This window comes from Stegastes partitus, unplaced genomic scaffold (assembly GCF_000690725.1).
Source record: "Stegastes partitus isolate 25-593 unplaced genomic scaffold, Stegastes_partitus-1.0.2 Scaffold1556, whole genome shotgun sequence".
NCBI lineage: Eukaryota > Metazoa > Chordata > Actinopteri > Pomacentridae > Stegastes > Stegastes partitus.
Genome location: NW_007579287.1, coordinates 134,904 through 148,992, shown reverse-complemented (window position 1 = coordinate 148,992; position 14,089 = coordinate 134,904). Strand labels below are relative to the sequence as shown.

General features: G+C 41.5%; 1 protein-coding gene across 2 annotated transcripts in view; it reads left to right on the top strand.

Moving 5' to 3' along the window:
• The first annotated feature begins 56 nt into the window (after window positions 1–56).
• creb3l1 (cAMP responsive element binding protein 3-like 1) overlaps window positions 57–14,089 on the top strand; it is a 33,372-nt gene continuing 19,339 nt past the window's right edge. For both annotated transcript variants that reach the window (XM_008300529.1, XM_008300528.1), the window contains exons 1-3: window positions 57–375; window positions 11,284–11,416; window positions 12,768–12,854. In XM_008300529.1, coding sequence (XP_008298751.1) covers window positions 265–375; window positions 11,284–11,416; window positions 12,768–12,854 — 331 coding nt within the window. In that variant the 5' untranslated portion in view covers window positions 57–264. The remainder of the gene's footprint in view (window positions 376–11,283; window positions 11,417–12,767; window positions 12,855–14,089) is intronic.

The window sequence follows — 14,089 nt, the reverse complement described above, 5'->3', positions numbered from 1 at the left end:
GCACTCGAGGTGAGCGCTGGTTGAATATATCATCGTCCTCGCTACAGGGAGCAGCAGGAGGATGTGAAATTTCTACATTTTCAAGTTTGACACTGAAGGAAAGCAGCAGCAGCAGCAGCAGCAGCAGGCGGCCGGACGGACTCAGCAGCGGCTTCACTCACAGGTGCTGCAGCCGTGTGACAACAAAACTGCCTCATTTTAATGAGTTGGTTTTAAGAGCTGCTGTCCATCCGTCCAGCCAGCTGTAGACAGACACCCACAGTCATGATGGAGTCTATCTTAGACAGTTTAACAGCAGAGAAACTCTATCCGTCCGGAGGATCCAACCTGTTGGACCTGGAGGAACTCAGCGACGGAGATTTCCTCACTAACGTGGTGAGTCCTGCCTCTGATCACAGCCCTCAGCTGCTCATCATTTCCACAATTTCTTTATTTCTGCTGGAGGTCCGCTTGAATCCATCGCACCTCCGCTGCCTGTTCCGCCCGGAGCCGGACCTCAGCAGGGCGGTGCAGTTATTAGATCCTGACAGACATCCGGGGCTCAAACCCAGCGTGCGTGTGTTTGATTGTGTAAACTAACAAGTGTTGGCGAGTTACTGGTTAACTTGTGTGTGTGTGTTCAGCTGGCAGGTGTTGGAATATTCAGCAGCAGCACACCTGACTGGTAACAAGGTGTGTGGTTGCATCAGAACTTCCAATTAGGTTCTCAAGTGTTTCTCTTAATTAGATCCTTAATTGAGCCACATTTCCTCATTAGTTCCCAGCAATGTCTTTAACTTGTATTAATGTGCTGCAGTTGCCTCCTCAGTCCTGCTGCAACATCATCTTTTTTTTAAAGAGAGGACAGTTTGATCTTCGCCACCACCTGTTTCCTCCACTGCTTCCTCCTCATCCTCTAACAGCACCTGAGAAATCTAGTCTTTAAGCTCCACACTTGAAGAACTGTGACTATAATGAGCAATCAGATGTGCAAAATTAAATTAGAACCAGTAAAGCAAACTACTTTCTGCACAGCTTTTGTGTTGCATGTAAACACAATCAGGTCTAATTGTGACATCCTTCCTCATGCCATTCCAAGTGTGCTGAAGGTGTGCCGTGCACCTCCGGCTACACAAAATGCCAAAAAGTGTGCTGCCATGCCTCACTGAGCCGTGCACCTTTAATCCATAACAACACTGCTGCACTCTAAGAGGTTAATATCACAACACCATTAACTGTGTCAGCTTATTTCTGTCCTGTGCCTCTTTTTTCCACTTTGTGTCATCCCCTCTTTTTTTTTTCTAAACGCCGCAGGTTTTTTAGGCAGACCTCTATTCTAGTCAGTGAGTCAGCCGAGCAGTCTGCTTGTGGTTTGAACCCCCCCGTTTCTGTTCTAAATAAAGTAGTCCACTCTGCTGTGAAGCCACTAGGCTGGGCTGTACCACTGAGGACATGGGAAACGATGGCTGATTAGCTGCTCTGCAGGATATCATGATTATACATACTTTAGTGCGCATTTCAGTCTCCTGTTGACAGCTTCTAAAACCTCTGCATGTCAGTAATGAATATAATTATAATCAGAGGAGCTGGGGAAGCTGTATGCTGGAGGTTACCTGTAAAGTCTTTATTTTGTGTCTTTAACTTTTTGTTGATCTCTGGTGTGAAGCTCTCAAAGAAGTAGCAGTGAACACTTTGCTCATAGATTACTTTGATTGAATGGCATGTCACCATCTGTCTTTAGTGCTATCAAGGCAAAGCTCCTGTTAGAGTGATTATTTTTACTCACATATTTTGGGTTTCTGTTTTTCCTGAATGGCTTTGTCCATATTACTGCATGTATGTTGCATGTTTAAACTAACTAGGTGGTAGGAGAAGCAGTTAGTCACTCAGTTTTTGTTCTTTTTAGCTCAATTTTGGTCTCCTCCAACTTAGCTCGAATGGTTCACGTTACATGTAGCTGATTTATAAAAATAATAATTATGATATTCTCGAATCAATATAAAATTCAGCGTCAAATCATTGTAAAAAAGACAGTTGTATCCACTCAAACAGCTTCTTTTTCCCTCTAAAATATGATGTTTAAACTACATTTTAGAACGTCTGAGACAGTTTAAAACAGGAGCACCCTCAGGACAACAAGAGCATTCAGCCCATTTCTTTTATTAAGGTGTGCTCCGTGGTGCAGAGATTCTCTGTGTCCCTGCTCTGCGTTGTGTTTACCTCCTCCACTGCCCTGTTGATAACCAGGGGGAATACATGTGGGCAGCAGAGAGCTGATGGAGATTCCTTAAGCAAGTAATGAAGTGATTAGCTGCAGTCGCTGGAAATGATCTCCTGTTAAGAGACGCTTCAGTGATTTATCATTTTCAGTTCAGATGATAATATAGTTAACAATCAGCACTGCAGAGTTTCCAAGCATCTATCTGGCCACTGACACACCTCCTCACCAGACAAACAAAAGCAGGATTAACTTAAACTAGAGCTGCACATACACTGTCATCATGGACTTCTTATTTGAGAGTGAATTACCGACGCTGGACCGAGAATCATTCACGGATTGTACCACCAGCTGGGAGCTCGTAACAGGTTCCTTAAATCTTGAGGGAAACGGGAGCAGAGCTGCCACCGCTGGTTCCCTCATAATGGAATAATGTGCCATTCATTCTGTTATTTTAATCATTTGATCTATAGCGCAGTGCTCGGCTGCTCGCGGTGATGTATGCTGAGGCGTAACCATGGCAACAACAAATGCACCCTTTTAACTTTTTAATAACTGTTGGCCGGAGATGCACAGGAGACGGCCAGTTTTAGAATATGGGGAGTATGGATGGAAAAATCATGAGCAGCAAATGCTCATATTTAGGAAGCTGCAACTGGAGAATATTTAACTTTTTTTGCTTGAAATTGACTTCATAGCTCATTTTATTATGAAAATAGTTTGACAAATAGATTAACTGACACATTCCTGCAGCTCTTATTCATTATAAATGCATGTTTTCAATCACACACATGCACGAAATGAGGTCAAACGAGGACAGTGCCGGATATTGGAGCTGCAAAGTTTTCATTCTATTCGACTGCATTCTAGTCAACAAGCATCTATGCACACTTTCCGTCCTATTTTCACCGTCTCATCCTTTTTTTTTTTTAATACTCCGCTCTCTCCATCCGCCCTCCATCAGATTCTACTTTATTCTATTCTACTCTCCATTCAGACCCTGTACTCCAGCTTTAAAGAGACACACCCATCTCATTTGCATGCCCGCCTCCGATTGGCTGCTCGGCTGCCAGAAGGAATGTGTGCAGGCATGCAGCACTGTGTGTGTGTGTGTGTGAGCAGGAAAAATACTTTTCTACTGTTTTATTGGGAACTATAGCTCACTTCTGTCTCGGCGCACACATACTAACCGCTGCTGCTCTCTCGCTCTGAAATGTAGTTCAACTGAGGCCAAATCCAGCCAAGCCACTGCAGCCGCTGAGCACCACATGAAGCCAAATACAGTAGAGAACATTGCCATTTTCTTATCTATGGCAGGCAGGATTACAGGATAATTACCTGATGTTTTCAGGTCTGTCACATTTGCAATTTATTTCAACACGACAAAAAAAATGTCAACCGGTCATGCTCCATTTTTTGCTGCCTTTCGGTGTTAAATTGTCCGCCAGTGCAGAGATTAATCTGTTTCTAAAGGTTACAGTCGTGTTAATATATAGAGGGTTTTCTCAACTAATCATTTTGTCCATAAATTGTGAAAAATGCCAAAATCCAAAGATGTTTAGCTTACAATCGTATCTGGCAAAGAAAAGCAACAAGCAAATGATAAATGATCTTTAAAGATGAATCACTAATGAAAATATTAGCAGATGAATTCTCTTCTCGAAGCTTCTACTCTGATGATTTCCCAGCTTTTACTGAAACCTCCTCAGAAGTCTCCCCTCAAACGATCGCTTTTAATTTGTTTTTTCATTTATGGTGGGAAAATGAAATCGCTGCATCGTAAATTTGTGCTAACTGAAAACAGTCGGTGAGATTAAGTTGAGTGCAAGTTAACAGACGGCTAAACATAAAACATGTGGCACGCTTGCTTGTGTAGTCTTTTAGCTGATATTGATCATTTACAGAAAAGCCTTTCAAACAAGGGTTAAGGCTTCAGTGGCGAATACGTCTCTTTGCACAGGCAGGATTTGTGTTTGGTGGGAAAAATAAATCTTGACTAGGGCTGCAACAGTTGTTCTCTGACTTAATTGTCACTGAATATTTGCTAGTTTCTTTTGTAAAGTAAATATCTTTAGGTTGTGAACAGAACAAGACATGAGGGGACGCCATCTTGGTCATTTTTGGACCTTTTATTGACCAAAAAACAAATCGATTAAGCAAGAAAATTGTCCACAGACTCATCAGAAATGAAAATAATCGCTCTGAACTTTCATAAATTTGTGCGTCAGATTCATATGCATTGAGGATACATTAAACTGAACCTAATTCTTGCAGAGTTTTGGATGTACACCTTCTTGTGCATTGCCATTAGGTATGTGTGTTTATGACATGGCAAAAAAGACAGCAGTGACTCAGCAGAATGTAATCACCAAGTTTGTCTAACATGACGCTGCATTTCCTGCAGTCTGGTGTAAAAATGCAGCAGCTTTGCCGCCTTAAAGTTCAAATTTTGCATGCAAGCATCCTCATGTAAGGATTTCATTCCTTTATTTAACTGTTCTTTTATCTCGTATTTGTTTATGACAACATAAAACCCGCCGTCAACGTTTTATTTGCCTGCAGTTTGCGACTGATAAATGATCGGCTGTTACAATCTTGAAGGCTGAATGTGAGACGACATGACTGCAGGAATATATTTTTTTCGCTTTATTTTCCTTTGGCCTTTACATGATGTTCTGGAGATTTTTACGATACTTTCCACTGCAAATGTTCATTCCGCAATGACATACGCTCCTTGGCCCGGGTCTCGGTAATCCACTTTGTCCCCGAGCTCTCCAAACTTCGCCGAACTTCACATGCGGACCAGTTGCTGGTTATTCTGCCTGTTTCACCTGAACCGGCGAGGCAGCCAAATGAAAGGAAAGGAGAGAGATGTGTTGAGACTCAGCACCGTTAATTACAGGCATCACCGAGTCACTCTCTGCATTTCTAATTACTCCTTGCATGTGTCTTTCCCAGCTCTCTTTGTGTGGTTTACATCTCAGCTCCGTCCCTCCTAATGACACACCAGCACCGAAATAAGCCATAAAACCTGTCAACTGCTTTTTAACACTCTTTCTCTCCCTATTGTGGTTCTTTTCCCAGCAGAGAGGGCAGTGTTTCAGGTAATGACAGGTCCAGACTTCAGTTCCTCTGTTCACACTGACTGCAGCTGTTCCAGCATCAGGCATCTGAAGCCACTCTGGGCTCATTAAGCTTCCTGTCCTAATACTGATAATCCCGGCTTCTGCTGCGTGCACGCCTCTTTGTTTAGCTCTGTGTTTTAAAGTCGTGCTATAAATCGACAGATAATTAAACAGCTACAAAGATGAGAAAACGCTGTGTTGCTGTTGCATTTGCTGCTGAATGTCAGTGTAGATGCAGATCAGCATCAGCTCTGGATTCAGGAAAACAGTCCAGTGAATGTCGACCTTTTGTCTGAACAATGGATCAGTGCAACACAATATTATGTTATCTGCATATATAATTAGGTGAAATTCTCCACCCCACCCCCTGACAAGTTAACCCTCTGCACCCCAAGCAGTTTCCAAGTCTTTTATTTGCTCCTGTCACATTTTTACATTCCTATTTTTCTCATTTTTTTATTAATTTTTGCTGCACTTCTATGCAAACAGCAATGGCTAGAAGTAGAATTAGTTTGATTATTCACTTTACAAAAGTGAACAAAGCTGCAATCGACATTTACAACATTTTTTTCCACAAGTCTTACTAATTCTAGAAAAAATAGTGCCTTTACGTTCTATAGATGAATAAATCTCCCTTCGTCTCTGTGTAAACACAGTCTGCAGTTCAGCTGAAAAGTCCCTGAATTTTTGTCGTGTTACTTTTGGCCACAGTTGAGTGAGTCTTGGCTTCTTGGTTGCACTGAGGCGCGCAGAATTTTTTGTTTTTACTAGAATCCGACTGGAGCAAAAGGTTTGTTTTAGACAAAATCTCAAATGAGACATGTAGAAGTAAAAGGTTTGGGTGAAATATCTCAATTTTAAGCTTGGGTTTGATTGTTTTTCCTGAAAACAAAATGAACAGAAGTCACACATGATTAGTTTGAGGGTCGTCAGAACGTTTAAATCCTGATAATTTCTCCAGTTTTTACAATATCCTGATAAACTCTTTTTTGTGATAACGTAATATTCTTTTATTGTGATAGTCTTAATAGGTTTGTATAACAATTAGTGATAATTTGACACTTCATATCTGAACTGATTTGCCAGCTGCATCAAATCTGAAGGTGATGTCGTATTTTATTTTTTAAAGACTTTTTGTGTGGAACAAAATCTGCTAGATGAGCTCAGGAGTGGTTAGAGTTCAGCTAATTTAAATTTTGCCCATTGCACACCAACACCAGTAGAAACAAGGCATCCAGATGGAGGATTATTCATGTTTGAGGCCACATTATTGCACAGGTTGCACATAATGTCATGACAGACAAATGGCTGCAGAAAAGGACTTTGCTGCTGCCGTGTTAATTATAAGATACCAGGAATGTCGTGATGATTGGCTGCAGTGTGACAGTGCACGGTTTGGTTTCCCACAACACAAACTGTATGAACGTTTATTAGTGTTAAAATGGGAGCCTTTTTCATCAGGGCCTCCTGTCTAATGTGACATTGACATCCAGGTTTTGCGCCACAGGGATTGTAGCACAGTCAGAGTGATCTCAATGAAGCCGTCTGCACATGTTGAGCCCTGAGAGGAGGCTTTTCTCACCAGGAAGAATACCTGAACATGTTGGATAAACATCAACGTGGATACTTCACCGCTGTGCCAGGTGATGGATAAGGAAAAGATTAGCCTCGACCAGGGCAGGAGGTGTGTCACAGGCTACAGGTGTGTTGGACTGAATATTGCAAAATTGGGTCACTGCTGAGGCCCAGTGCTGCAAATGAGACATTACAGGATCACTGCTGTAATAGAGTTAAGAGCCATAAACTACATATGGGCTGACACTTTTGGATGAATGAGAGCTAATTTTAGACCGTATATAATATACATTTGTGGACCTTTCTCTGCTTTTTCTCCCTCTCTCGCTGCATGGCTCCATCATTACGCCAATTAGGAAACTTTTCCCTGTTTACACACGAGCAGGCCGGTTTAGATGTGACCTATATTCCTCATCGGAGCCGTAATAAAGGGGCCGTGTCGAGGTTATTTAAACGGATATTGTTTTGACATTTAGTGCAGCGGGAGAACAAGGCCGCTCTGTCAGGATACCTGGACTGTTCCCGTGTCTGGCTGTTTATGAATGAGTGGGTATTCACTTGTGTGTGAAGGAGCAGGATCGCCGAGTGTGTGCACACATCCTTCTGGAGCAGCGGCTGTCAGTTTCTTTATCCTGTTGTGAGCCGTGAGGTAAGGAATCGACTGACTCATTTCCATTCCTATTCAGGGTAGAAGTGGAGCCAGTTAAGTCTCTGAACCTCAGAAGGTATGTTATCGTAAAATAAAAAAATTGCCTTAATTACACCGTTTATCAGAGCCAGGAGCAGTAAAAACAGAAAATTATCAGATTTTAACTTTCCAGTGATCCATGAGTTACCGTATGTGAGCTTAAAATTGTGAGATTTCATCCAAATTATTTAATTCTACATGTCTAATTTTAAAAAATATAGCGTTTGCACTGAGCAGATTCTGTAAAAATCAAAAAATTCATCTCTTCTTGGTGCAACAGAGAAGCCATGACTGACTCAGCTGCGATCAATAGTCACGCAACAAAAATTCACCGACCATCTGACTCAACTGCAGGCTGGATACAAGTTTCAAAGCAAATTGAAACTGTACGTAGTGAAATATCTTTAATATTCACCTTTTTTTCTCGTATTAGAACATCTCTAGACACTTAGACTTTATTTTGTACATGTTAATTGCAAGTTTTTTGAACTTTTGCAATGTAAATATTCAAATAAATCAACTTTTATGCCTTGTAATCCTGCAGAAAATACATTTTTTCAAGTCCTCTGTACTTCTAGTCATAGTTTTGCTGCTTTTGTAAAGGAACTTTATATTGCATTGAGTAAAAACAGGCTTTAAAGGTTGAATGTGTCCATATAGGTTAGAAATACAGATTAGTACAAGTCGCAGTTGCGTGCTGGACTATTTCCTGACAAGTACAAGCTGGCTCATTGCCATGGGCTACTGCAGCACCTACATTTAACAGAGAGGTCTTTAACGTCATTAGTTACACCTGCACTTTGTCCTGCTACGACTAATCGAAATGTCATGTGTGAAAAATGTCTGTTAAGCTTCCAAATCCCCAAAACCGTCCCCTTTTGTTATTTACAGAACTGGACACGGTTCCCAGTTGACTCTCAAAACATCACTTCATGTGTCCTGCTTCTGTGCTTTTTTTTTTTTTTTCTTCTGCTTGGCATCTGCTCTTATTCCCCCAGTGTGTGTGTGTGTGTGTGTATGTGTATGCGTGTGTGTGCTCGCTCCACATGTTTTCATTTGGCAGCTGCTGTGTGTCCCAGACTTTCACTCCAGACCCATTTGACCTCTCGAGCAAAGTCACAAATATAGACACACACACACACTTTGACTTAATGCATGTGCGAAGCTGTGAATGTTGCTGTTAAATTTGATTGTCTGGACTGTATTTAAAGGGTTAGGCGGAGATCTGGGAGGCAAAAAAAAAAAGAACAAAACAACCACCAGAATTAGAAAATATCCTTCTGCAGCTTTCCTTAGCTCCTACCATCAGAGGAGCACATTTCATTTGCACAAACGCGATGGTAAATAAGAGCATAAACATCAAATTGAATGAGCCGTAGCAATTAACAGAGGGCCAACGTGCTAGATATTACAGACAAATGGAGTTACCTGTCCAGGAGACGAACTGCAAGATCAGAATCTAGTGGTTAGCGGATGTAACTCCACTTCTACGAGTTTGCCAGTACTGACATGTGTTTCATTGTGTTTATTGTCAGACTCTCTTTTTGATAAGACCGACTTCCTGTTCTGGATAGCCGTCTAGTTGAGGCAGTTGTTGCTGTTGAGCTTTTTTTAAAAAAATAAATTCTTGAGCACACAGTTGAGTGTTTTTATACGAGACATGTGGACTAAAGTGTTTTGATGAAATACCATGATTTTAAGCTGAAATGTGGTCGACTGTCACGCAGCAGATGAGTAAAGGACTGTTAGAAAGTTCAAACTAGAAATATTCTCTCTGTTTTTACGGTTTCTGCCTCTGATAAGTGAATTTAACTGTAGGGATTTTTTTATTTTTAAAGACAAAAAGCTTTTAAACTCAGCTGTGGTTTTGAGGTTCAGAGGGTTAAGGTAAGGGTAGGTTGGTTCAGGCAGCGGCGATAAACCAACCCTCCACCACCTGAGGGGACACACAGCAGCATTTGGACAACAGCCAATGGGAACGCCCACTCTCTGCAAAGATGTGATTGGTTAAAGCTACCATCATGGGCTAGATTTTTAGGAGGTATGGAACTATTTACAAATACAACATGCTCAAAGGTTCTATTTTTTCTTTGCTCAGTGGTGCCAAAAAAGTGACTACTCCAGCAAGAACATTACAGAGTCGTGCACATTAAAAACAGCAATCTGGCTGATTTATTCTCTTTCGCTTCCAAGTATGCATACATTAAAGACGCCTAATGAGGCCAAGCAAGTCCAAATCATAAGCTGTATGTACATTCTTGGCTGTAACCTGAGAGTCTGAATTCAGGGGGAAAAAGTCCCATAAATATTCAACATGCTGGCTATGTGCAGGTAACTGGAGTGCTCAGAAAGTCTTTATGTGCACCTATCAGAGTATAAAACTTTTTTTTACAAATGGTATAAATATGGTGTTTTATGTAAGCTCTGTTGTTAGTAGATGGGTCTATCACAGCTGCCTGCTGCCACTTGCTCAAAGAGAGCAGAGGATCTGGGATGGAAATCCAAAGCAATGAGCTCAAACAGACAAGTGAGCTGCAGAGCTGGTTGAAAGCGAGCGAGGCCTTTCACTCTACACATTTGATCCATTGTTTGTATTAGAAAAATATTGAAGCTAGAGCTGTATTTATTATCCCAGTCATGTCTTTAGTGTTGCTACTGGACCGATTTTATCTTCTTTGACACTTCTGGCAGTTTTCACAGAGGAGGTTAAACTAATTTCCAGGAATAAACCGCGTAAATCATCGTTTTGTGATTGTTGCTAATTAAATCAAGTTATTTCTGTCACTGTGTCTGTCTGAGGAGCCTCCAAGCAGAGTGTATTAATGGGCTCCAACCAGTCCATGAGTGTGTGTCTGCTTTTGTTCTGGTTTCTGCATGTTTGCTGAAGACCAGGGTGACTCATATTGTGTGTGTATGTATTTATGTGTGTGTGTGTAAACCAGTGAAATCAGAGCACCATGCTGTCCTAGGTTTCCAGAACACGGCTCTCCGCTCAGTGACTCATTCATCCAGACTGAGGATTATCTATCAATGCTGTTTCCCATTGACTGACTCCTCAAGACATCAGCACGGTCTAATTTCTGACACTGAGAGATGGTCTGTCGTAGAACTGAAACTACAGGTCGAATATTTGTCATTTGAGTCATTTTCCAACAATTTTCTCGGTCCGGCTTTTGCAGGATTTGCTGCTTTTCTTTGTGTGAGACTCTTGTGAGTTGAATATTTTCAGATTTTGGTTGGATAAAGTAACACTTTTGAAGCTGTAATTGGCCTTTTTCTTACATTTTTCTAACAATATAACCCATTGTTTAATCAGGGAAATGATCAGCTGATTAATCCAAAATGAATATCGAGGCTATTTGCAGTCTGTCATCTCTCGAGTATGTTTTTCAAGGTTGGATCGATTAATACCAAGTCCTAAACTGTTGCACCGACACATTATTAGAACCACAGATCCTGTTAGCATCGTGTGGCGGATGCAAATACATTCATAAGCTGTAGCCTCCCGACATGCCAAGCTAATAAAACTACCAACAAGGCATGCCTGATCAAGCGCGCAGCCACGTCTTTCCAAAAACTTCTCCAAAACTTGAACTTTTCTTTGGCAGCCCCGTTGGGTGGTTTTCCCCTGAATTGTGCAAAGTTTGCTCGACGAGACGGCTAATAACCCTTTCTGTCTCCTTGTTTGTGCGTTCCAGCCTTTCTCAGGTGACCAGATGGACGACTTCAGCAGCGAATTGTTCAACAGTTTCTTCGACGACCACGTATTAGAAAGACCCCTGTTGGCAGACAGACCTTCACTTTTACACATCGACATGGACAGCAGCCCAGGTGAGAGCCTCTTTTTGTTAAGATACATGATCACAATAAGAGTACGCTTCCCACAGATGCTCACAAAATGAATATAAGTACCAATCCAGTGGGATACAGATTCACTCGGGTTGAATCAGAGGTTGTTCCTTCCACTAACATCCTGCTTTGAAATGATTTCAGGCCCAAGAGTTTCCCTTCTCGGCTCAGCGGCCAGTTGCTCCTCTCTTTAGCCAGCTTTTTTATCGAAAAGACTCGGTTTGAAACCCTGGAGACCAACTGTATCAACTTTTTATTTCTCGCTGACATCAACGCTGGCTTCTCCACAGAGGTCAAGTTTCACGATATGAGCGAAAGTTCCAAAAACCTTTTTTTTAAAACCAGAGGAAAACACACACACACACACTACTCTTTAGGCTCACTTCAGACAAATTAGCATCCCTGTCGTCATCGCGGTCACTAGGACAACGATTTGAGGAACGCACAACAAAAACAGCATGTTATTTTATCATTGTCATGTCTCAATAAGCGAGTGAGTCATTTTTACGTAAAAGCCTCGACGGCAGGGCAAGGTCAAATATGCACAGACAGAATTTAAATGTGCATATTTATAACCATGCCTGGAGCTCTGTGATGCATTTATCCAATAATCATAATCATGGCGGCTGCATGGATGAGAGTCTGAATATCCAGGGAAACATTTTGTGCATTATATTTGGAATAATAGTCGGAAATAATTAAAAAGAAAAAACTTTAAACCTAAAATAACCAATGCAAGTGCAACATCAAGACAGCCGACAGCAAAAGCAGACCAAAAAATGAAAAAGAAAAATTTATACGACAGCCTTCTGATACAAATAAATCTGATTTAAAGTGACGGCGAGAGTCTTAATTTTCATTCTGTGCTTGTTGGACATCATAAAATATGCAGCAAATTCTGCTCATAAATAATGAATATTGAGGAGAACATTTATGAGGAGGCCTCACTCTCCTGATTGTCATTGTTTAAGGCATTGGTGGCCAAATATCCCAAAATGTCTGTTCCTTTCTTTTTTGCTATGTTGGTTATATCATTATGATGTTGTCCAGCTGTGACACAAACATGGCTCTTTCTGTAAACCTCAGACACATGTTCCAATCACCAGTTATGTCAAAAAGTTGGTGTAGAAGACTCAGCTGTTTGAGGAAACTTGAATCTTCCCAATAAACATGAACATCGCTTAGATTAATCGCTGATATGAAATACCCGATAACATGGAAGTTGAGGGATGTTTGTGCACCTGCGTTGGCTGCTACGACAACAACCGCCTGAGCTAAATCTCCATTACCATAAACAGACCGGTTACATTTTTCCGTCCCTCTAATCTCGCAGATATCCAAGCGGAGCACAGCTACTCTCTGAGCGAAGACTCCGCCCCCCAGAGCCCTGCCCTGTCAATCAAAATGGACCAAGAGTCTGGTAGGTCACTTTGCTCTTCTTTGGAAGCCAACCAACGCTGTGCTGATGTTTAGTCTGGTTCCTGTCATGCTAGCTGCTGGTTATCTGGTTGGCTCAGTTTTAGCGTGCGGTCTGATTGGCTGCACCCACCGTGTGATATTTGTGATGATTGGCGTAATCAGTTGAGCTTTGCCTGCAGGAGCACGCCTCAGCTGCAGCGCACCATAAAGATAGTGTATGTTTCAGGCCGTCTTTCTCTCCCCCTCACTGACTCATCCTCCTCAATATCTCCTCCTTGTCATCCTCCCTGTCTGTCTCTGCCCATCTGTCTGTACCTGTCTCCCTCTCCGTCTGTCCGTCTGTCTGCGTGCTGTCTGTTCTCCGTTTGTCCCGGGGATCCTGCTGTTTGAGCAGCAGGATCCCAGTCTGAGCAGTTTTCCTCCAGCTAAGCCCTGCCCACCTAACACACACACACACAGACCCACACAACACTATGACAAGCATATGGTTTTAAGTCTGCAGCTTTAGCCGAAGCCAGCGGAAACTCTCTTTCTCTCTTCTGTCAGGTTATCTATCTCTCTCTCTCTCTCTCCTTCTCTGACTCCTGTTTTCTATCTTTCTGCTTCTCTGTCTCCCTTAATCCAATTAAACCCAATTTAATAATATAAATATCACATTACCTGCATAGAAAATACCAGATTTACAAAAAAAACTAGGTAGCTCACATCAGAAAAACAACTTTCTGGCTTGTGTGTGCCTTTTTTTTTTGTCAGGACAACACTGTGAGCTGGATATTTTTAAAAGTTTCCTCTTTGGAGGCAATAAAAAATGTCATAAATCAGTGTGAGGTCACTCCAAACCCGACTTGTATAGTTTGATTTCAATGTATGTCCCCTGATGCCAAAGCAAACTGGATATTTAAACACTAAAATGAGTTTTTAAAGCACTAAACATAATCTAATAAATCATCAGACAGCCTTTTTTTTTCAGGTGTTATTTCTATACTTTTTTTCTTGTCCCATGTTCTTCCGTAGTTGCATAACTGTCACATATGGTACACAAACACACATAAAATGTATTTGAATCTTTTCCAGCCTGTGTTATTTTGGACGTTTGCATTTTATAACCTGCATCTGCTCCATAAAGCCGAGCATAAACACGGATATTTACTTAAACTTTTACCCGTTTTCATCCATGCACACGTTGGCTCTGATGGAAATCTTTGCACAAACATGACATTTTATGGGCTACTTTTA